The 24,711-nt window shown below is 39.5% G+C and overlaps 1 protein-coding gene across 1 annotated transcript in view; it reads left to right on the plus strand.

Annotated features, from left to right (window-relative positions):
* Positions 1–24,711, plus strand: part of nrxn2b (neurexin 2b) — a gene marked incomplete at both ends in the record, with an annotated part of 653,173 nt that overhangs the window by 93,696 nt on the left and 534,766 nt on the right. Inside the window, one exon of the mRNA XM_083937460.1 lies at positions 12,667–12,714. Coding sequence (XP_083793586.1) covers positions 12,667–12,714 — 48 coding nt within the window. The remainder of the gene's footprint in view (positions 1–12,666; positions 12,715–24,711) is intronic.

Genomic DNA, 24,711 nt, shown 5'->3' on the forward strand with positions numbered 1-24,711 from the left:
GATAGTTGCTGGAAATGGGCCTCTATACACCTATGTAGATATTGCACCAAAAAACAGACATTTGCATCTAGAATAGTCATTTACCACATTAGCAATGTATAGATTAGTTTAAACTTAGATTAGTTTAAAGCACTGTTTAAAAAAACAGTGCTTTTCTTTCAAAAATAAGGAAATTTCTAAGTGACCCCAAACTTTTGAACGGTAGTGTAGACTAAAATATTCTTCAACCACTCAGTTTCTGTACTTTAAAATGTCTGGCATCGTTAATTGTATCTGAACAAATTATGTCACTATTTTCACATGAAAGAGGAGACTTCTCTGCAATTTGAAATTCAAGGGTATTCCGGGCAAGTTTTAGTTGGTACGTCATTGGTACATACTAACAGTTACAAGCTAACAAGATAACAAACAACATAAACTGTTAAAAGTTGCTTAAAACACTATCAGCTATTTGCTGATTTTACTTCTTGGAGGCTGTATCAATATGTAAGTGACTGAACAGCAACAGAGTGACAGATAAGACAGGAACACTATGTAGGCAGTTTAAGAAGATGCATAGAAAATGCATACACACACGCACACGGGTCACAGTGGAGCACTGCTTCGGGTTGACGGCCTCCGTTATTCTTTTCCATACAGCGTTTTTATGGGCCCCTTTTATTCCACTCTTAAGACTGCCAAAAAGCACATCTTTATTTTGCTCCATGTCGGATGTCAGGATGCCGATCTGTGTGTCGGAAAAAAGTTTCTTTTTGTACCAGCGTTTCTCCTCTGCATGTTTGACCTCAACGGGCGAGGCCTCCGAACCAGGAATATTTAAGGGCATAACATGTTAATGACGATCGAATTCAGCCGCTGCATTTATCAAGGCCCGCTCATTCGTACGCTGAGATTGATCAGATACAAATGTTGCATAAATCACACGTGGGTCCTGTAGTACGACCAATTCTGCGCTCAGTGCGCCCGTTTTCACGCAAGATTGATAAATGAGGCCCCTAGTCTGCCAGAAATCCAGAAGAAGAAGAAAACCGTAACTGCAGAGTGGAGCGTCTGACGACGCCAGATGCAGAATTCCTCATTTAGAGTAACAGGAGATTTGCTTTCCAGCTCCATTGCTGATTTTTTTTTTTTTTGTGGGAAATCTATGTTAAACAAAATATTAATCATAGCAGAGTATTTTTTTTTCTTTCTCAGAACCGTTATATTCACCATTGTGCAGCGAAGAAACACACCACTAAATTACTGTTGTGAGTATGGAGGATACACCAGTTGGGACTTTTCAATCGACTCCTGAATTATGAATACATTTGTAACATAATTTACATCAATTTTGCCATAATTATCCAACTCTCTCTCAAATGACTGAACTTCTAGGAGAACTGCAGATTCCATGGTCTAATGGTGTTTACCCGGCCCAATGAGCTAAATGTAGTTAGCACATTGTCTCAGTTGGAAGACATTAATTTTCCATTATGGGATGTTGTTGTAGTTACCTGCTGAGACCCACCCCCAGATACAAGGCAGGGAGTTGCCCTGTCAAAACCTCACGGGAAGCCACATTTCCAGGAAAAGTCATTATGATTTTCCTTTTTTTCCTAACATGAAACTACAGTTCACTGCAGTGCTGTTAGTGGAGGAGAACAGGATGTGTGCTCTAAACGCTGGCTGAAGGGCGAGAATTGTCAAAATGAAACATTAAACATCAACAAACGCTCAGGGCAAGGTGCTATTTTGCACTAATGTCCCTGTAGATTACTTTGCCGTGACTTGAGCTTCCATGGCTCAGAGGACCAGGGGATTTTGTTGTTTTTAATTTATCTCATTGACATGGGTTTACTTTTGTGATAGAGACGACAATGATATATAAAAAAGCAACAACAGCCTGTTCAAGTCATTTAATATTCTTTGAGTTTGAGCACTTTCATTTTTATTGAAGGAATTATCCTTTTTTTTCACTTCTTTTATGGAATGATCGCCCATATTTGTAAATATTTATACCTGATACAAACAACTAATAAGTGGTTTTAGTTTTACTGAGACTACATGATCAGACTAAAAAAATGCAAGAGCAAAAGGAGCACAAGACAAAGCAAGGACTTGATGCTAGAAGCTTTGGTTAGTTTATGTATGGGAGGGTTGGTGTATTTTCAAGAGGGGTGAGGTGTGTGGTGGGGTGTGCATGCGCTATTCATTTGCTTGAGGACTGGCTTCCTTCCTTTTATCAATGCTTCTGTTCTTTTTCACATCTGACGTTACAATTACAGCTTCCAACATCCGAGGACAAAATAACAACTGTAAAGGATAGCATGCATTTTGTTGCCCACTTTAGCTACTCTAATGAGTAGGGTCCAGAAGTGGCAATCAAGGGCATTCATTCCATTGAAATTGACTGTGGAAGGCGGGCGGATGGAGTTGGGAATAGTTGTAGGATGCATCTGCAGCACTGGCAGTTAAAGATTAAGAAGAGAAAAAGGAAGGACAGATGGATACTATGAGAGAGAACACTGGACCTCAGTGAGGACTGATTAGTTTTGACCTCATAAATGAAAGGAAAATAGAGGTCAGACCGAAGTCATTGGTTTTCACAAAAAAGACCCACCATGGTTCTTCCAGGCCATAAACTCCAAATTATTTTGTAACTGGAAAACATACAAACAATGGAACTGGAAATTTAGGAAACATGTGGATGCTACTGTATGTTGTTTTTGCATATTACACATTTTGCTTTCAGTGTCCTTTTGAAGTGAATGCAGCGGGTTTTTATGTAAGAGCTAGAAAAACATTGACGCTCCTTTGAGTATCTTTAGTCTTGTGTAAATTAGCATAAGTGAAGAAATCATAAACATCCCTTCTGTGTGTGCTTGAAACATGAAATGAGTCAAATTTCTCCAGCTCGACATATGGAGGTCCTATTTATTTATGAACTGTTTAATTAAGATGGAACAGCAACTGTCACCAATCACCAAGACTCTTGATTTATTTTTCCAGACGCATCCCATGACATATTAGCTGTGTTTTAATAAACAAAATGTGCAAGTCAAAGTGATTCATTCAGTGTTATGCAAGTAATTAGGAGATGTGGGAGAGCATAATATCTCTCTGAGATATTTTCCCTTGTTCGACTTAACCAAGATCTCCCCACGTACAGAATAGACAATTATTAAGCCAATAAACACATAAAGTGTTTACAATATGGGTAAGCCCTTGCTGAATAAAAATGATGCATCATCAATTTAGTATGAAATATTTATGTTTATATCTTCATAGTGTAGTTTATTAGGACAGGGTTTAAATATATTCTAAAACACCAAAGCAATGGCACCAAAGTTGGAGCCAAAATCTAAGACTGTTATGAGTTATCTGTCATGGCAGCATTGGTTTAAATATTCTTTCTGCAACGATTGCGTGTGCAATTTTAATTATGTAGTGTGGCCCTGTCTAATTGTAACTTTGAATAGTAAATCATGTCATTTGACAGGCTTCCAAACAACTTAGTGCATTGCTCCTGACAGATGATGGCTGTTGCTGCTGTGTAAAGTGGAAAGTGACCATAAAGATTTAATGCTTCACTCGCTCAGCTTAAGTGCCTCGCCTGAGGTCAACAGTTCCCTGTGGTATTTTCAAGGAAATCAAATGCACACACACACACACACACACACACACACACACACACACACACACACACACACACACACACACACACACACACACACACACACACACACACACATACAAACACAAGAATTCTGAATTGTTGTAAAAGGAGGACATTTTTTATTCAGATACCTTGGGAATCTAGCGCATTCTGCCAGGAACCAAAACACCAAACTGATAAATAAAGATGTTTTTAGAATTCTTGGTTTATTTGTTGCATTCCCTTACATGCTATGAATCCTACATGCAACCCCAATTCCATTGAAGTTGGGACATTGTGTAAAACGTAAGTTAAAACAGAATACAGTGACTTGCAAATCCCTTTCAACCTATGTCCAATTGAATACATTACAAAGACAAGATATTGAATGTCCAAACTGATAAACTTTCTTGTGTATTTACCACAGTGTTTCATCTCCTTTCCTTTTAACAACACTCAATAAGCCTTTGGGAGACAGGTCTGGACTGCGGGCAGGCTCGTCTAGTACCTGAACTCTTTTACTACGAAGCCAATATATTCATTTCAGATTAACTTACACTTGAACTCGAACTGTGTTAACTGACAATTGTTTTCCGAAGTGTTCCTGAGCCCACGTGATAATATCCTTTACAGAATGATGTTGTTTTTTAATGCAATTCCGTCTGAGGGATGGAAGGTCACAGGGATTCAGTGTTGCTTTTCAGCCTTGCTGTTTTTACGTGCAGAGTCTTTTAACATTATGGACTATAGATGATGAAATCCCTAAATTATTTGCAGTTGTATGTTTAGAAATATTGTTCTTAATCTGTTGGACTATTTGCTCACGAGTTGTTCACAAAGTGGTGACCCTCTTCCATCCTTGCTTGTGAATGACTGAGCCTTTCGTTGATGATCCTTTTGTACCCAATCATGACACTCGCCTATTTTCAATGAACCTGTTCACCTTTGGAATGTTCAGAACAGGTGTTTTTTGAGCATTCCTCAACTTTCACAGTCTTTTGTTGCCCGTCTTAGCTTTTTTGGAACATGTTGAAGGCATCAAATTAAAAATGAGTGAATATTTGCAAAAAACAACAAAGTTTATCTGTTTGGACATTAAACATATTGTCTAGTGTATCTCATTGAACATATGTTGAAAAGGATGCAAATCATTGTATTCTGTTTTCATATACACATTACACAACGTCCAAACTTCACTGGAATTGTGGTTGTAGTTTATTACGTATGCTTGTGTGTGTGTGTGTGTGTGTGTGTGTGTGTGTGTGTGTATTTGTGTGTTATTTGTGCGTTGCTTAAATATGTCAGATTTAGTTGCAAGGAAATTATATTAGGGCAGTGGTATATAACATCCAAGATAGATGGTTTTTGGTGCTATAGCAGGACAGATTTGTCGAGCGGAATCTGTGTAGTACCACTACTGTAATATCTAATGGATCCTGTACTCTATCCATTTAAAAAAGCCAAAATAGCTAAATGATGCAGCCAATATAAAGGTATTATATCTCCCTAAATCTAGTGTAACCTAGTCTTTAGTACCCCATAATAACCTGTAGGTCACTAGATGTTGTGTCCAAGTCTTTACTTTGTCAATCATTTGTTTCCCTGTTTCTAACTCTTCTTGCAAGTCACGTAATAAGTGTTTGTGTGTGCTGGTTTGTTTTGTGTGTCAGAGAGTCATGCCACTAACCTGAAGTGTTGAGAAGAAAAGTTGTAAATGTGGGACAGAGGGAACTGACTTTAGAAGACAAGAGTCAAAGCTTTTGGCGTGTACGTGTAGCCATTTCATTGAGGGCCAGTCAGTGTAGGTGTCAGGTCATTGACACGGCTTTATCCCTGACTGAAACATTAATAAGGCATTTTAATGTTACACAGAGCAGTGGGCAAGAAGAAGGATTCCTTAATTTGTCCAGCAATGGGAAAATTCAGTTTTCACCCTATTATTTTTTTTCATTTTGCCGAGAGCAGTTGGGGGTTCGGTGCCTTGCTCAACAGAACCTCGGCAGTGCCAAGGAGATGAACTAACACGTCTCCAGCCACCAGCCCACACTCCATTCATGGTCCACACAGGGACTCGAACCATCAACCCGCCGGTTCCCAGCCAAGTCACCTATGGACTGAGCTACCCCAAACCCTTCTCAGCATTATACAGCATGTTCCACAAATTATGAGGCAGGGTGTAGGCTGCTTTTGAATGAGAACTCACGTTGCAGCCTGACACTACCCACTGAGCTAAAGATATATAAAAGGCAGCCGGCCGCAATACAGGGGAGAGGTGAGAGAACCTCAACTTTACAGTCGGTCTTGGAAGCTCAGGTACCACTGTTGTATTTAAACCACAAATGTTAGTTCTTTACTTACTGGTTACTGCCCAACCACAAATCAACCATTTCCTTGTGTGTAGTATGATGGCTACCCCAGAGCACTACTGTCCAGTCGGAGCAGAGCATGCACATTTTGACTTAGTGAAACACACACAGAGCTTTGGCTTCATGAGATAAAAGAGACTGCCTTTTTCTTTGTATCCGTGTATGTGAATGCAGACTTTTATCCTTTATTAAATTCACAGTAGTCTGACTCTTCAGTGCCAGTATGTGGCTGTAGACCTAATATGCAAGACTTTCACTTGATTTCACTCGATGTTTTATGAAGTATGTATGATGAAGTATAGAACATGTTTCTTCATTTTGAAAGGGGGCAAGCTCTGTGTTAATAATTTAAAACATTGTGAGACATAGAAGCCTTTAACATCAATCTATAACTCTGCAAAATTGTACTGGTATTCTTATCCTCCTGCTATCTCTTCCTCTCTTTCTCATAGAATAGATAGCAACAATGCATTATTAACACACTTTAAATTTTGCCACAGTTTCTATATTACTAAGCTGTGCAAAGGCACTATGCATTATGGATCAGGCTACTGAGATGAATAATATTCACATTCAATCAGAACCATTTCCCCCACATCTTTAAAGCAGATGTTTTTACAAATTGCCCTGGTTTGTGTCTGAGCCCTTGAGGGCCATGTCTGCATTATTTGGCAATAGGAGACATACAGCAATGATTACACAATGAAACTTTATCTGTGCCCGGGCCTAGTAAAAGCCACTGATTTGTGGATGCGTCAAATCTTTTGGATATTGTGTGGTTTTATATCTCGTACCAAGGGTGCACCCAGCAATAAGCTACACATAAAACCATTTATTGTCCTTATTTTATGCTTCAAGACTTTAATACACTTCGATAGTTCTTGCTTTTTGGTAATGCTCACTGCCACTAAAGTCATCAAAAGCTACAGTATGTTGTCAAAAAATATGTTTTAACTGACTACCATTTTAGGATGTGGGAGTTAAGAGGGTGTTCTGTCAGTATGGCATGTACCTTCAGGAGGCACGTGAAGTGCGGTGGCCATATGCTGGTGAGAGTCCTTGGATGATGATGCTATTTAACATGCCATCCCTGCACCACAGGGGGCTTGGGAAGCAAACACATTCTTCCTTCTGACTTAGTCTATGTGCCCATCTGATGAACGGGGGATGGAGGAAGTCAGAGGAAGTGCGAAAAGGGGTCGAAATAATGATGATGACTTCCATTTTTCTCTGTCCTGTCCAATTGTCTGTTGCTGCTGCTGTCTAGAGACCCAGCACATCTGTTTGTGTGTGTGTAGGATGATGTGACGAAGCCATGTCTTACAAGGTCATTCAAGGACATGCTGTACCTGTTGAATGCTGCTTTCAAAACAAAAACATGCCAGAAACCACAGTATTAGCCATGTGATCCTTTGTAGATGGTTGATACATAAAGTTAGTTAAATGAAAGTATTAATCTGGTGTATATATGCACTCATGTACATACATGTACATAAGTGTAGTTGACTTTGCCTGTCTTTGCCATATACTGGATAATTAAGATGGATGTAGTTTCTCGGTCTGAAAAGTGAAACCAAAGGCTGCAGTGCCTTAAACCTGCATTGTTTGTTCATTTTGTTAATTATGCTCCCATTTAGAGTATCATAGACCATAACGCAGGGGATGATTTGGGGCATGGCCTCCTTGTTAATAACAAGTCGCTATGCAAGTGACAGGATAAAGGCTTATTGGTACATATACACGGTACTGTGTACATTAAAAAGCGAGAATTTGTTTTTTGGGTGTTGTCGAGTGAAAGTTGTTAACGTGTCAGGACTTTGATCCTTTCATAGTGTGTTTTCTCTTCATTAAAGTTAATTTTAACATGGTAGTTGCTAAAAATGTCTTGCTCAGCATTAGGTTGCTCCTTGCTAACAAAACTAACTAGCTACCACTAGCTATCGTTAGTCACTTAAGGGAGACTGCACACCGCTTTGTGTCACTGCAGTGAACGGAGTCAGCGACTGAAGCTACCTGCTTACCCGACGGCAATAGTCCACCAGATCACTCGTCATATAAACCACAACTGAGCACAGCCTAAAGCTGCCAAGAACTCCTCCCTAGCCCCGCCCTCTTGTCCAAATATGGTCATGTCCGATTTGGAAAGAACAAGATGGTGACGGCCAAAATGCCAATTTCCTTGTTTCAAAACGGGTGATGGAACTGTAGCTTCGTCCATCTCTTATGAACAGTCTATGGTCTAGCTTTAGTATCTGGTGACACTGGTGTAGGGCTGTATGGTATGGTCTAAAGTTTATATAACAACATCATTTGAAGCACAGACTGTAGAGTTATTATATCACAGTATATTATTTTATCTTAAAATTTCTATATGAATGCTTCTGAATTCCTGTACAATTACTGTACATAAATTATTTCCTTTTCATGCTACTTTATACTTCTAATCCACTACAATTCAGTAGGAAATATTGTACTTTTTACTCGGCTAAATTTATCTGATAACTTAAGTTACTAGTTACTTTACCAATTAATTTTTTTGCTTCAAACCCTATAACACTCCTTGCAGAGTAAACACACACACAAAGATGAACTAAGCGGGAGCGCGCAAAGCGTTGAGGCTGCGTGCCTTCAGGAAGCAGGTTGAGCAAGTCTCTCTCAGAACGCCGGTACGGTACTCAAAGGGCCACTAAATATTCCCTCTGTTTGTGTTTTGCCTTTGTGCATTGTGTGGTTATATGAGAGCTGCTCTGCTAATTACAAGTAGAGTCAAAATCCATGACATAGTGCAAATTCCTACTGTCCTACCATCTATACCGTTTATACCGTACACCCCCACACTGGTGTTTTAGCCAGTCATTTGAATGAAATTAGTAGTTTGCAATACAATAGTGGCCTGTGCTTACCAAACCTGAAAGCAGAGCAGAAGAAAGGGGCAGATGAGGAAGTAGAGAGCAGGAGGCAGCTGCAGCTGGCTGATGGAGGGATGTAGAAACGAAGAGCATAGAAAAGATGGAAAAATGGTAAGACAAACAGGGGAAAAGGAATTTGCCAGAAAAGACGAAAGCATGTCGCCTAATGGCAGAATTATGAAGCTGCTCCATCTGCCACTCAATGATAACCAACCAATCGGCCCCGGTTCCGTTAGGCACTCCCATCTGTACTCAACGCAAAATTAAGGATGTAATCAAATGATCAGATGTCAAGGAGATGGGGAGAGTGATAGTTTGGGCTGGGATTGTGTCACGTTCCCAGTATGTGTGGCAAACAATGCTGCTTGTGGCTGTAGTAATTTGATTTATGCTCCAATACTGATGCAGACTGGAAGTTAAGAGAGATGGAGCTTCTCTTCATGTCTCTTGTTTTTGGATATCTTACTGTGGTCAATAATTTCAATTTTGAGTACTTCTTCTCTCTCTCAAACCCCTTGCAAGTGATATCCATCACATCCTGTTATCAGAATCTGACATGGTAGGAGTCTGGCATCCTGTGCTTCTGCTAAGAAAACAAAATGTGTGTGACTGGCTGTGTGTGTTAGTGTGCACATGACTTTTGTGTCCTCCTGTTTTGCGAAAATTAAAGTTTAGCATGTTTCACGGATCAAATCACGGTGTTCTAATTTCCTGATATGATACTTTGGAATTAATTGCTCCTTTTGATTTATTTTTGGCTTTTCTTTGCCATTGCACTGCAAGACTGTCGGTAAATCTCTAGTTAACCCTAGCTTTGGCGGTGCCATTTGACAACTTGCTGCCACTGCTCCATCTTCCCATCTGCATGTCTTTTGTTACACCTCTTCTTCACCTTTTCTGGTCTTACTCTGACATAAAATTGTGCCACTTTCTTTTGCCTGCCTGAGCTGGATGAGGCTGGGGTTTTTGAATGATTATGTATGCAGCGACAGCACCGTTCTGTTTCATTGCAGGAGCCTTCGCCTTATCTCCTTAATGGATTATGAGCAAGAGAACAAAAACAGAGGGAAGCGGAGTGAGAATGATTGGACTCCCTGCAAAGGGCCAGCAAGAAACGGACTGCAGCCAGATAAATAAAACACTCTGCCTGTACATTTCCTCTGTCGCTGAATCACAGATGTTATTAAGAAAGAAGACAACAGCTTGAAGTCAACATTTATTTGAGTTTCTGTAGTCTTTGCATTCTGATTCACCGACTCGCTGGTGGTGGCATACATGTGTTTTTTTGCATTCTTACTGCAGATAGACCACAGTTGTGTTAATTTGATTTCTGAGACATTAGACACTATCTTTTTCTTGCAGCAACCGAATGATTAGGTGACCTTAGCTGTCAAGCACCTCAGTTAGCCAGTCCATATTCCAAATGTCGATCCTAAGACCTCGAAGAGACAGTCCCTGGCACGTTTGCTGTGCTTGGAAGCTTGTGTTTTGGAAGTGCTGCTTTTGACTATCTCTCCTTTTTGCACCTGCCAGTCAGCTGCAGAAACAGTGGGTGCAGAATACATACATGTTGTTAAAAAAGAAGGTCCATCATATATGTAGATCAATACAGAACCAAACTGTGAATCTCAAGCTTCAAGGAAAAAAATCGAAATATGCTTCACCTGTTTAATAGCTAATGCATATTCATAAACTGCAGCTAAGGTTAGGTGGTGTGACAATATCATCAAGTTGACACAATAAAACTGGTTCTTATATATTGTTTCTATTGCACTGTCAAACAACCAACATTTGGACAATGCTTTGTGGTCTGATCCTTGCACATTATGTTAATTATGCATTTAAAGATATTTGAATGAGAAAAGGATTTTCTAAAAAGTATTTAAGTGACACAGAAGTGTACAAAAATAGGCTTTCAGGATATTTTTGGGTTATTTCATAGAGACCATTTAATTATTGAAATACCAGAGAAAAGGCTTTTTATATAAATAAAAACAAATATATATAGATAAAGATATAGATATATATGTATGCAAGATGTTGGCCACATTGCCAAGTCCTAACTGCAGCCATCAGTGATGTGAATATTTTCAGTTCCTGAAAATAGGCAGAAAATAGCTTTTATAGCAGAATATGTACTGCATGTTCATGTTGGACTCCTGTTAGTGATGATATCCCAAACAGAAGTAAAGCACTTCTGCCTTTCTGCACCACTGCACTTCCGTGATGTTGATTTGATGAGCTGTTTGCTGGTACTGCATGTGTTTGCATGTATTTTTTATGTTTGAAATGGTATTGATCAAAGAAAAGACAGGTTGGCTTGAAAATATTTGACGTTTTGGGACTTCTAGTCCAACAGACTGAATGCTATTGAATTCCTGTACTGCCTCGGGTTGAATCCAATTTGCTTTAGCCATTCAGTTTATTTGGAAATAACCTTTGCTATAGGCCATAGTTAAGACCGTGTTTCATTTTTGCCCTAGTCTCCTCTTTTTTAGGTTTTACTTCTGTCCACAAGACATGCTCATGGATGTTTACAGTGCATGACCACTACCAGCTATGATGTTTAAATATTATTTTATTTTCCCTCCTGTCAGGCATTTTTCCCTGATGACCGCCTGCACTGTAGGCTTCCCAAACAGGTGCCATATGGAGGCTGGTATTTATACAGGACGACCTATTATACAGTATACCTATGTCATTGTGGTAATAAACACTGCTGCTTTACCATTGTTCAACTTTTTTTTTATATTCACAAAGTGAATTGTGTGTGTGTGTTAACATGCATGCACTTCGCATGTTAACACACACAATTATGCAAGAAAAACTCTCTGCGATGAAAATAGTCTCTCAGAGACTGCCAGGTCCCCTAGCACTGTTGTTAATATTTTTATTCCAGTTGGTTTAAGGAATGGCCTTCGATAGGTTGAAATTGTTTGGCCTGTTGCTTCTTTCAATGGTAGTTTTGAAAGCGTGGTTGGTATTTCATGAAGATGATTTGGCTGCTACTGGATTGGATTGGTGTGTTTAACCAGAAACAGGAGGGATTTTGGTGATCGCTCCTTTCTGTTTATATTTCCAAAGATGTTCCAAAAATGGTTTTGTTATGGATTTACTCCTTTCATTTACATCTGTCGATCTGCAGTTTTGGCAAGACATGTGCACCTTAGCCAATAGTAATCTAAACACATGTTTTGTGATGGTTTTGTGATGCGCACACCTGTGTTGGAACAGAGTCAACACAAACATGTTATCCTGTAGCGTTTTTCAGGTTTATCTCTGACCATCTCTTTGTGAGACCTGGCTCCAACTCTTTTAAAAAAAAATTGTGTACAGTAGGAGATGAGCAATCCAGTTCAAGCCTTTTCTGCCAAACAGTTCTGTGTGTTCCATAAGTACTCCAGTGGGAAAAAAAAGCATTTGTGAGAGCAATAGCCTTCGGGGGTTGCGCCAAATGAAAATGCTTTTTTTTTCTAATTCCCCCACACCTCACTCAAGAAGTGTTTGCTTGTTTTCTGTTACTATTCTCTCTCTCTCTCTCTCTCTCTCTCTCTCTCTCTCTCTCTCTCTCTCTCTCTCTCTCTCTCTCTCTCTCTCTCTCCCTCTCTTTCTCGTTTTTGACCTTTGATTTGAACTCTGACATCCAAGTCTGCCCCAGGATGTCTGTCACAAACTGCAGTCCAACGTTGTGACAATGCTTTTTTTCTTCCCGTGCCTTTTATGACCTTCTTTTCTTTCTCTTTCTGTTCTTTTTTTCTGTTTTTTCCCTTTCAAGGTCTGGCGCATCTGACGTTAAACGACCAAGGTATGGGTTCATTCCTTTTATTTTGGTTCAGTTTTTTTTTTAAGGAATTGACTCAGCCTCTCCCCCAAAGCCCTCAAAACTGCAGCTTTCCCTCACAATTTCCTCCTCTGCTTTTTACCTTTTCTCGGTACCATGTCCTTCCATTTCTTCTCAAACATTATCTTTTGACATCATTCCCTGTTTCTGCCCCCTTCTTCCTCTCCTTCCACCTCACCTCATTTTTTCTGGGTTGTGCCTCCTGCTTCCCTCTCCCCCCTTCCTCTCCCTTCCGCCATGTCTTTGTGTTTTTCTGTGACCTCCACCAATGTGTGTCCCACCCCTTGTCCTGTCCTATGGCTCACGTCCTGGACCTTCACCTCTGACAACCTTTTGACCCCGATGACCTGAACCTGGGGCTGAAGGTAACACTTTTCTGCTATCCCTTCTGCTTGGATTTAAACAGAAAGTCAAGAAAAAAAATGGAATGGAATCTATTGAAAATGTGTTTGTTGGTCAAAGTTACAAATGCAAAATGTGTCCACACTCCCATTCACTAACACTTCAAGGTGAAAGTGTTGAATGTGCAGAGTTTCTCTTCACCACTCTGCTGACATTCCCATTGTTTGGCATTCTGATTTAAAGGGGCTACTGTTCACGTTGTGATATAACCTCAAACTATATGTGTTAGACATTTTATAAAGAATGTGTTTGCAGTTGTTTTTCTATGAACAGTGGGTGTTATTTCTGATGCTATGTTGTGTACATTTTTCATCACAGCTGTTTAATCTCTGCTACAGTACACTTCTCCAAGCCCCTCAGACTTTAGTTTACTCATCTTCTGACCTTTTGTACAGACAATGCAATTGGCATATTTTTTTCAAAGAGGTTATTGAAATCATGAGAAGCAGACAACTTAATGTGAATACATAATCAATTTTGCGTACTCTTGCAGCAAAAATGCATTTAAAACTATACACCAAGTCTGACTATTAACCATCCCTCACAGTTAGTTTCTCCTCATTCTCTGACTTTCTCTGCATCTGGCCTCCCTGTGAGGACTGTCCATGGAAAAAAAAGTGTTAAAGCAAAGTTCACAAGAGAGAAATGAAGTAGACAAGTGCAGCAGCCAGTGAATGTTCTGACCTTTACTAGTGTGGAGAGAGCCTTCTCTCTTCTATCATCACTGTCAGTGACTCATGCATACTTGAGTCACAATCCATTTCCTCTGACTCAGCTCTTCACTCTGTTTCACTGATTCATCCCAAGTTGTTTTCCTATTAAGATACTCAATATACTGAACAACAAAGCTAAGGTTTTACTGGCAACATTAGAAAATGACTGGTTAAAAGGAACTGTATAAACAGTATAGACGATATGACAGTAGGAATTTGCTCTATATTATGGATTTTTACTCTACTATGTAACCGGCTGAGCAGCTTTGATGTAACCACACAATGGCCCTCATGGCAGGACAACGTGCGTACGACCATTTCCTGGCAAAGTTTCGGCATTTATCAATTTGGACGTGAGCGGGAGCTACGATCAAATCTCACGTCTGGTCTGATATCGTGTACGCAAATTTCAGCCTGTGTATTTGCGGTGCAGCACAGCAAAATCTGGCTGAAAATAATAAACAAACCTCAGCTGTCATTAAGCATAAGCAGTCTCATATTAAGAACAGATCAAAACCGATTCTTAAAACAAATAAAAAAAATAAAAATTGTGGTTGGAGCAATTGATTGAACTCATGTGCGTCTGAAGGCACCATCCATGAATGATTACGCACTCATCAATCGCCAAAACTACCACTCGATAAATGTACAGGTGATTTATGATGCCAAGCTTTCGCTTCTAAACGTGGTGGCCAGGGGGACACACACAATTCTTTTATATTTCAAAACAGCTTGGCTCCAGCCCCCCGCGACCCCGACAGGGACAAGCGGTTGAAGATGAATGAATGTGTTGGCGCGCGACTGCAGCAAGACGCACTGCAGAGCCAAAGTCATCTCCTCGGTTAGTGGCTACCGTAGATAAATGGCATTAAATCAAACAAGGTATCAGATGATTAACATCTTGGTATGGTTCTTCTAGATGACAAAGGTTATCCTCTAACGGTATACCTAATAACCCCGCTGGCAAACCCCGCTACAGAGCAAGAGCGCCGTTGTTGTGCCGTATTCAGCACCCCTGCCGTGAAGTGCACCCCCTCGCATTATAGGTGATATTCTGGATCAGAAGGCTGTTGTTTCGACCTATAGGAGTAGTTTATATACAGGTAACCCAATTAAAAGCACACTTTTTTTGAACATATTATTTGCAAGAAAAACTGGAATTATATTTAGAAAACGCTAAGTCAAATACATTCAACTTGCTCAAAAGATCCATTTAATTCATTTTGTAATTATGGCTGCAGTATATTTCCACAGAACATACAAAAAGGTGTTGTTTTGTGTTTGCTATTATCCAACTTTGTGATTTTAACTCTTTAAAATAGTTTAAAGACTGTAAGTAACCAATGTTCTGACCGTTGTGGGTTACCTGTATATAAATGGAAACAACAGCCTTCTGATCCAGAATATCACCTACAATGCGAGCGGGTGCATTTCACGGCAGGGGTGCTGAATAGCATGCGTTGCTTCGGGTTGACCGCCTCCGTTATTCTTTTCCATGCAGCATCTTTATGGGCCCCTTTTATTCCACTCTTAAGACTGCCAAAAAGCACATCTTTGCTCCATCTCGCATGTCAGGATGCCGATCTGTGTGTCGGAAAAGTTTCTTTTTGTACCAGTGTGTCTCCTCTGCATGTTTGACCTCAGTGGACGAGGCCTCCGAACCAGAAATATTTATGGGTGTAACATGTTAATGACGATCGAATTCAGCCACCACATTCATCAAGGCCCGCTCATTCGTATGCTGAGATTGGTCCGATACGAATGTTTCATAAATTACACGTGGGTCCTGCCATACGACCAATTCTGCGTTCAGATCTTCACCCGTTTTCACGCAAGATTGATAAATGAGGCCCAATGTGTGCAGACACAAAAACTGATCTGTCCCGCAAGGGAAAATTTTACTGGGTAGAGTAGCCTATGTGAAAAAGTAATTCAAAGCTGTAGTGACCGATGTTGACTGCTGACCTCTCACAGTCAAAAGTCGCAATACAATCTCAGTGTGTCAATGGCACGTTGGGAGACGTGCTTATGCGCTTCCCGCTATATGTACTTCATGTGCATCTGCAATGCTCCTCTCTGCGCCTGTTGTTATTCTTCCAATCGATTAAGTCCGGTTAAATCCCTGGTTAAATCACCACCACGATGTTTCTTTCTACTTTGAAATAACGAAAGGTTGGCACTAAACAATTTAACTGAACAGAGAAGTATTTGATTATAACTGTCATTGTGAAGCCTGAGCAATGATGTATATTAGTGTGAAGCAAAAATCTTAATTGGTAAAGTATCTATTAACTTAAGTTATCAGATACATGTGGTAAAGTCTAAAGTATAATATTTTCACTGAATTGTAGTGGAGAAGAAGTATAAAGTAGCATGAAAAGGAAATACTCAAGTACAAACAAAACAAGAGCCTCAATCTTGTAGGCTACTTAAAGATTAATATGCAGAGATATAATACGGTTACGGATCTATATTTCAAATTACACGCTGATATAAATTTGAGACCATACCTTCCAGCCCCAGATTCAGCTTGGTTTTAAAAGACCACTCTGATTTTAGTTTCTGATTTAGTGAACCATGTTGAACCTTTTGTCACCTAAGCCAGAAGCACCTCAGTGTTTTTGTTCATTTGTAAGATTTTAGTGTCTGATAGTGGAGGGAAACATTATATTATTATATCAGTACTCACTGAAGGTTACACAGAATACTGAGATTACACCATAATTACTGCTTTACAGAAATTAAAGGACTGCGGCGGCAGAAACAAATGTAGTAAGGCCTTAATAAATTAATGAATTACCTTGTTAATTATTAATTAGGCCAATTTATTTTTTCTCGTTAAAAAGGGCACCACGCCAACATTTACTAACCTGACTCCACCAGATGGATTGATTCGCATAATTCAAATTTGTTCTGCATATCCATCCGGGAACTCTTGGTTGGAGATCTTTTGGGAAGAGGCAAAAATACTGGTTGCTTATTGTTGGTGATACACAGGCCAAATCAACCAATCAGATTAATTCTCAAAAAGCTCAGAAAGTAAACAACATGTTGGTAAAGGATATTTGCCGTTTGTGTTATGTGAATTTATGGATTAAAGGCACAATTTCAGGTGTCCTGTCCATATTCAACTGAAGGATCCAAGAGAAAAAAGAGTTAGTGAGCGGCTTGCTCGATAGCTGCGCTCAACTCATTCACGGAAGCTGCCACGTTGTTTACACTGAACAGTCGTTTCTTGATGTGTCACACTTCGAGCCGCCTCAAAATCAATGGTGATTGGTTCGGTCGCATGGGCAGATTGCTCCAAATTTTCTCTGCTGCAGGTAACCAGTCTTATCTGCGAGTAAAATACAATGGAGCTCAGAAATCAGGATGGTCTTGCGAGGCTAAATATCTAAAGGATTTCATTAAACTTTGTTGAGGGTTTAAAACCTATTAAAGTAAGAGAAACACCCTGTTCTCAAAGACGAGCTCAGTTTTCACAAGTTTTAATGATTCTGGTACTGAAGAGGTATTTCTTAATGTTTAAAAACTGAAATCCAATAAACACCTGACAATCAGTCTAAGGCCATAAATGTACATTATCATACATGCATTACTTAGGGTAGAAACATGGTCCATGCAGATACGTGTTCCATGTGTTCTTCTGGATTGTGTCACCTGGAAATCATGTTGCTTGAACCATGTTTCAGGCCTTAAATATGTTTTCACCCTTTGGACAACAGTACCACGAAAAGACATATGCACATTAGCAGTAACTACTATAACTATTCTTAAGCATTTTGACAAAATGCATGATTTCCTTCATTATGATACAGTCAGTCAGATACAGTCTGGACAAACATGAATGTGAACTGTGACTTGACTGGTTGGTGGAGCATTTAGGATTTATAAACCAAAAGATTAACCCTAAGAATACCCTAAACAACAAAAATATTGAGATTACTTTTGACCTTTACTTTTTACTGATAATACAACATAATTTTTTATACACGTTCTGGGCAAACAAACATATTTCCAACCCCAACTGTGCCCAAGACCTCCTCCGAGGAGAAAACTTGTAAAATTCTCCCACTCATTTGCACAGCTCACACTTTTTAACTATCATCAAGCAAGATCTTTGCCAGTTAGTTATGGCCATCCACAAAGGCAGAATATATTTCTCTATCCCTAGCAGAAATTTACTGCCACCAGCAGATGAATCATGACCATAATCCCTTGAGCTCTATGCAACATTTACTCTCCATCCATGTAACATCTCCCACAACCTGCTGCCATTTGACTCTGATCCTTTTCTGTTGTCCATTCCAAAATGGGATGACTATTTACTCCAGCCAGTTGCTTGTTGCAAGACCAGCAGACACCAAGATAACAGAACATACCAGGAGAATGGGAAATTAGAGCATCTATCCATCTCCCATCCTCTCCCTTGAGACACACCTTGCTCTCAACATCAGACGTTCAGGCTCTGATGCACCATGCCCAGGGTGTAACTGTGTGTTTCCTGGTCCCCTCATAAGCAGCAGAATCTACACTTGAAAGATGGATGAAACTTTAAATTCCATTTTTTTTTTCAAAAGACTTCTTTTGGAAGATAAGATGAGGAAAAAGTTGTAGAGAATATATAGAATCAATCAGATGCACAGCTCAGCTGCTTTAATGTGCATATCACTGACTGCAACCCTTCGGCATGTCCTCTCTTTTTGTACATTACTGTCTCTCTAACATAAAGCAAGAACTGTACAGATAATAAGATTTTATTAAGCTTAGTGTTTTTTCTCAGAAGTCAAACCTGAGTTTCCTAGGTGAAAGTCAAGTGTTTGACCCGTCCATCCACCAGAACATTCTAAAGGCATGAACGCCACTCTAGTGTTGTCACGATCTTGATACCGATACTGAAACGATATCACGGTGGAAAACTAAAACAAAGTAAAGTAATGGAATCAAACATCAAATGATAGGACGTGGAACTTCAAATGAATTTCTTTTTATTAATTAAAACACTGAATAATATTTTGTAAAAGCTGCTGAGCTTTATAGCAACTTAAAATGCTCACTTCACAAAATAAGATAATCCTTTATTAATCCCACAAAGGGGACATTTTACATTTGCACTTCATGATGATGAAGTTCAAACGCTGCAAACTACAGTAGCAACACTACATCACTCTTTATACTAGGGTTCGACCAATATCGTTTTTTCAAGCCCGATGCCAACACAGATTAATAGCAGTGATAGCGGACCGATAAGCAATATTTCAAACTGTTCCAGATAAAATGATTGTCTTGCATTTTAAATCTTACTTATGAAAAACAAAAATGTAATGTAACTCATTTTAATTAATGTTATACTGAATCTGAAAGCTAACTTTTAACTAAATCATCTAAGTCAAACACATTCAGTGTTTTCCCATACATAGACCAATGTGTGGCGCCACACAATCAACACTGAGCGCCACAAATAAATTCTGGGTTTTTTGGTATAGTTCAACACGCTTTTGAAATATTGTTCCCTTTATTCTTCTCCGCAGAGCACTCTTTCTCCTTGTCATTCTCGTACACACACACAGAGAGAGGCGCACCTTAGTGCAGCCTGGTTGTGTGCTGACTGTGTGTTTCCATCAAACTTCTGGTTGGTGCTGAAATCTGAGCGAGGGATGTAACGATGCATCTTGAGACAGTTAAAATTGATTAAAATGTGTGACTATTCAAATAGGATGAGATGAAAAATGAATCACATTGCACATCCAATTTTGACTTTGACAAAAGAATAGGTCTGTCATTTAAGTCGTGGTGCCAAAAAGATATTTAAGTCAAATAAAAAGGTATTTCTGCAGATCAAAGGGACTGGCTTGGGTCTTGTCCCACATAAATATATAAAAGTATAGCCTAATAACTGTCTTAATCACATTAATGTCAGCCCAATCACACTATAATCTTCCATGGGATCATGATTATTCAGTTCCAAGAAACATTGAAGTTTAAGAAAAGACATATGTTTGCTATACCCACAGACATATAGTTATGTATATTTGCATATATGATTCAGATAAAAGCAGTTCACATATCTGTTGTCAGAGTCTGCACAGGGGAGAGGTCAGAGCCCCTCCCCCTCAAAAGGTCTCTGTACGGCCATGCACCACACATTGCTACCTGTTCTGTGGGAAACACTGCCATTTCAAAAGAAAAAGTAGCATTTTGCCCTCCAAAATCAGGTAGAGTATATTACAGCAGTTTTCCTCACCTCAATGACGTTACAAGCAACAGCTTTTGACATTTCAGCAACATTGTTATTAACAGGTAACTCAGCCAGTCATGGAATGACACTGATATTATGACCAGCACTTACATCTACGTGCAAGGGCTAGCATTACATAACATGTGAAAACACCATCCTTTACATACGATTAATGTTACATTCGAGTGTGGAGGCTTCAGTTAGTCCCACTAGCACCATGTTATTTAAAAATACAACATTAGCTATGACTCCATGCATCATTTTAAACTCCATAAATTAGGGCTCAACGATATGGTATAATTTGAAGCATAGACATAAACGGTATTGTATCACGGTTCATTCATCCATCTTAAAACTTCTATATAAATGCTTCTGAATTACTGTACAATTACTGTACTAAAGTTTTTTCTTGTCAGGCTACTTTATACTTATACTTACTTACTTATTCTACTTTTTACCCCACTACATTTATCTGATAACTAAAGCTACTAGTTACTTTACCAATTAAGATTTTTGCTTCAAACCAATATGCATCGTTGCAGAGTATACACACATGCTTCACATTGACAGTTATAAACAAATACTTCAGTGTCCATTCGCTGTTGAATTGCCAGTTTTCTGTTTCAACCTTTAGTTTTTTTTCAAAGTAGAAAAAAACATTGCGGTGGTGATTTAACCATGGACTTAATCAGACTGAAACAATTGCAAGAGGCAACAGGTGCAAAGCGGGCTGTTGTGGAGAGGTGCGATGCAGAAGCACACGAAGAAGAGCGTAGCGGGAACCTGCGGAGCGCTTTGGCCTCGCGCCTACAGGAAGCACGTGGAGCAATTCTCCCAGTGCACCGGTATTTGATGCGCTGAGACTTTCAACGAGATGCGAGAGAGGACAGCAGTCAACATTGGTCACTACGGCCATTAATTACTTTTTCACATAGGCTTCTACTCATTCAGTAAATATTCCCTCACGGGTCGGATCAGCATGTCAGAGCTGCTCTGCCTGTTACACGGTAGAGTCAAAATCCAAAGCATAGTGAAAATTCCTAGTTTAATCTTTACCTTTTAGACTGTACACCCCTACTGTAGCGTTCCAAAGTGTACAAGGCTTCTAAAGTCACTCTTTTCTGCTGACAAAAACTCACGGATATAATACTCTTTGGAGCTGAGCAACACACACGTTTATTTTTCCTTCTCTCCCCGCAAACTCTGAAAAAACCCCTTGTCGCCTCTCACTGACATCACACCCGGGCCCCTCTCTCACATGCATCCCCCATACAGTAGAGAATGTCCCCAACTCTCAGTACACATGCAAACAACACACACACTGGGGAAAACATGTGCATCCAAAACACAACACATGCATACAGCCCAAACAAGCCGTGAGGCAATTATTCAATAAACACAACTGTAAAGGGCAAATAGCCCAGTTAACCCAGTCACACAATAGAAGCACAAACACACACACACAAAAAAAAAAAAACATACCTGTCAGTAAACATGATATGGGCATTTATAAACAGTCACTCCATCACATAGTCCATAAAGCCATACCAGCTCGAGAGAAGCTTGGCGCCAAGCTCTTCCCCGAATTGGCTACTAATCTGATAGGTGACCCCAACCTCATCACCCCTGTCCATTCGCCGTTGCACCAAGTATGGTCTCTTCCAGTGGGGGGCCAGTTCTCTGTGGGGTCATTTAACCACACAAGGTCCCGGACCTCATATGGTTCATGCCTCAACCTGGTATCATAGTAAATCACACTACTAATGCTTAGTCATTACAGCTAATACTGAAGGCTAACTTTTTTACAACTTCAGTGTGGAGGACTGTAATGTTATAAACTTCAGAAATACCTGCTGCTTTACTTTCAAAACTTCCCTGCTGCAGCGTCTCACTCTGACTCATATGAAACACTCTGAGGCTTGAGTGTTGATTCGCTATTACTGGTGTGACCTCTATCCAATCAGATAGTGTTGTGGGCGGGACATCAAGTCAGACAGGGGAGAGTGAAACCGACTAGAGGAACAGAAAGAACACATGCAGCTGCATTGGAGCAAACTTTTGAAATAATTAATTTAGGGGTGACCCCCAATAGTCAACTATTCGACGACTGCCAATCTCACAGTCGAACTGTCGCAAAATGCACAAACTGTGGCTAGACTAAATTGTACTATCCAGGTTTCACCACCAATAGAGCACGTCTTGGCTGGGCTTTAAATCTATCTGGGCGTCAGAAATACAAAAGTATGCTACTGTTTAATTATCAGCATAATTTCAGTTGAATATTTGCCCCCTTCGTTGTTTTTCATTATAGACGTTCAATCCAACACAGTCTGACACAGCACCTTGAAAGTGAAACTACAGTTCTAAATTTACCGTCAGCTATTGTCAAAGAAATATACAAACAAAACACATTTATATTATAACAAAAAATACTTTTTAAGAACATGCCCCTATCAACATCAGAAATCACATCTCTCAGTAACCTTCTGCCTGACAGGCATGACCGTGCAGCGCTGGACTCACGTGCACCCGCCGGACTCACGTGCACCCGCCGCTTTCTGCTTCATTTCTATGGCTCGCCACCCTGGATCAGAAGGGTTTTCATTTGCAAAAAACTTAACTGATTCGACGTTCAGTCGACTATAAGCAAGACGTGACGAGTCAGATTCGACTATGAAAATTTTTAGTCGGGGACACCCCTAATTTAATTATATCGTGATCAGTACAACAAAACGCTGATACCTATAATCAGCAAGTGCTGAATAAGCCACTGATGGTGGTTTTAAATGGCCAAATAGCTGTGTGACTATTCTCATACAGGCTCAAATAGACACTAGGTAAATAATGCGACACAATAAAAAAAAAATAGCACAAGGTAAATAACCTCGGGGATGTGTGCCATATTATCAGAGTGCAAGGTAAAGTAACTGATTATGCTACTTTCATCAAGCAGTGCCTTGCAGGCCATTTATATTGATCAACCTGTAGCCAGAATTAATACAGTGTTTGTTCCCAAAAACATCGTAAAAGAGAAAAATCAATAAACCAATTTGGTAAAGGCAAGACGTGTGACATGTTAGCGAATTACAAGATTTTCACCGAAGGATTTAGTCACCTCTCACCTACCCAGGCATCAACTTTCAAAAAATATGTGTTTGTGTCTGTGTACAGGTATATGTCTATGCATGTCAGGATAGCAATGTTTTGTTTGTTTGATTATTTATTTCATTTTAAAGGGTTTTGGTCAATGTTAACAATCAGAGGTGGATGCTTCAGCCATCACATAACCCGGCCAGAAAATCAATGCCAGTCTCTTCTCAAACCCAAGGCTGTCCTTCAAAGCCGTATGAAGGACAAACTTCCAGCTTCGGTCACTGCTGATCCTTATCGGCCTGTCTGTAAGACTGCTGCCAGCCCCACACATTGGGCTGCATGCTTGGAAAGCAACGGATTACATTTATCAATAAAAATAAAATTAATTTAAGAAGCTTTGGTAGACATGAACTCTGTGAACAATAATTACCAACAACCCAATTAATAAAAATGGCTACATTGCTGGATAAACATCACCCTAAATGTTCACATGTTAAGAACAAATTATAGGATAATTTTAATTGACAAATGCAAGAGAGCATTTGCAGGCATTGCCTACTGCTCTTTTCACCACTAAGCATTAAATATGCATCTTAGAAACATTATTATTGTCAACTGTCAGTGGAGACGAATCATCATGCGAAAATATGGATAAAACAAATGCAATTAGTTTAAAGTTGGAAATGGAAAGTATGTCAATTTTAGGTTGTATTGAAGGCTGCAGCTAATGGCTATTTTTATAATCGATGAATCGATCAATTACTTTAATTAATCGATTATTAATCGAATAAAAAGAAAGAAGCTAAATTTTATTATTTCCAGCATTTTATTAAAAAAAGTTAAATTACTTGTCTTCTTGCTCAATGGAGCGGCTAGGTTTGAAAGATCGGTGGTTCGATCCCCGGCTCCTCTTGTCTGTATGTGAAAATGTCCTTTGGCAACACACTAAACCTGAACTTGTTACCCATGCAGTGCATTGGTGTGTGAATGTGGTTTAAATGATTAGATTAGATTAGATTAGATTAGATTAGATGATGGGCAGGTAGCCTGTGGATATCTGTATGAATGGGTGAATGTGACGTGTAGTGTCAAAAAAATCACCTTTAGTAGTCAGATGCTATATAAGTACCAGTCAATTTACTATTTAATAATGTTCTTTTAAAAAATACAGTTGCATGTGACAATGTTGTTTTAGTTAATAATTGCTGATGTAAAAGGCAAGTACATACGGTATAATGCCACTACAATAAAAAATGTATTAGTTAAATGGACATTGAGGATGCAGTCATGCACTGATGATTAAGTAAAATTTAATAGGTAACTCAGCCAGTCATGGCATGGTAAAATTTAACCACTAAATGTTGCATCTACACGCTTGTCGCAGCACAGGAAAAGCACATTGCTATAGCTTAGATGTGTGACAACTTTGTTCCGCTCATTTTCTGCTAGTTAGCAGCCAGAAAACGAGCCGAACACTGGTGAGGTGCCACAAGCCGCACTAATCACAGTTTTCAG

The sequence above is a fragment of the Echiichthys vipera genome (genome assembly GCF_963691815.1).
Source record: "Echiichthys vipera genome assembly, chromosome: 22".
In the NCBI taxonomy this organism is placed as follows: domain Eukaryota; kingdom Metazoa; phylum Chordata; class Actinopteri; order Perciformes; family Trachinidae; genus Echiichthys; species Echiichthys vipera.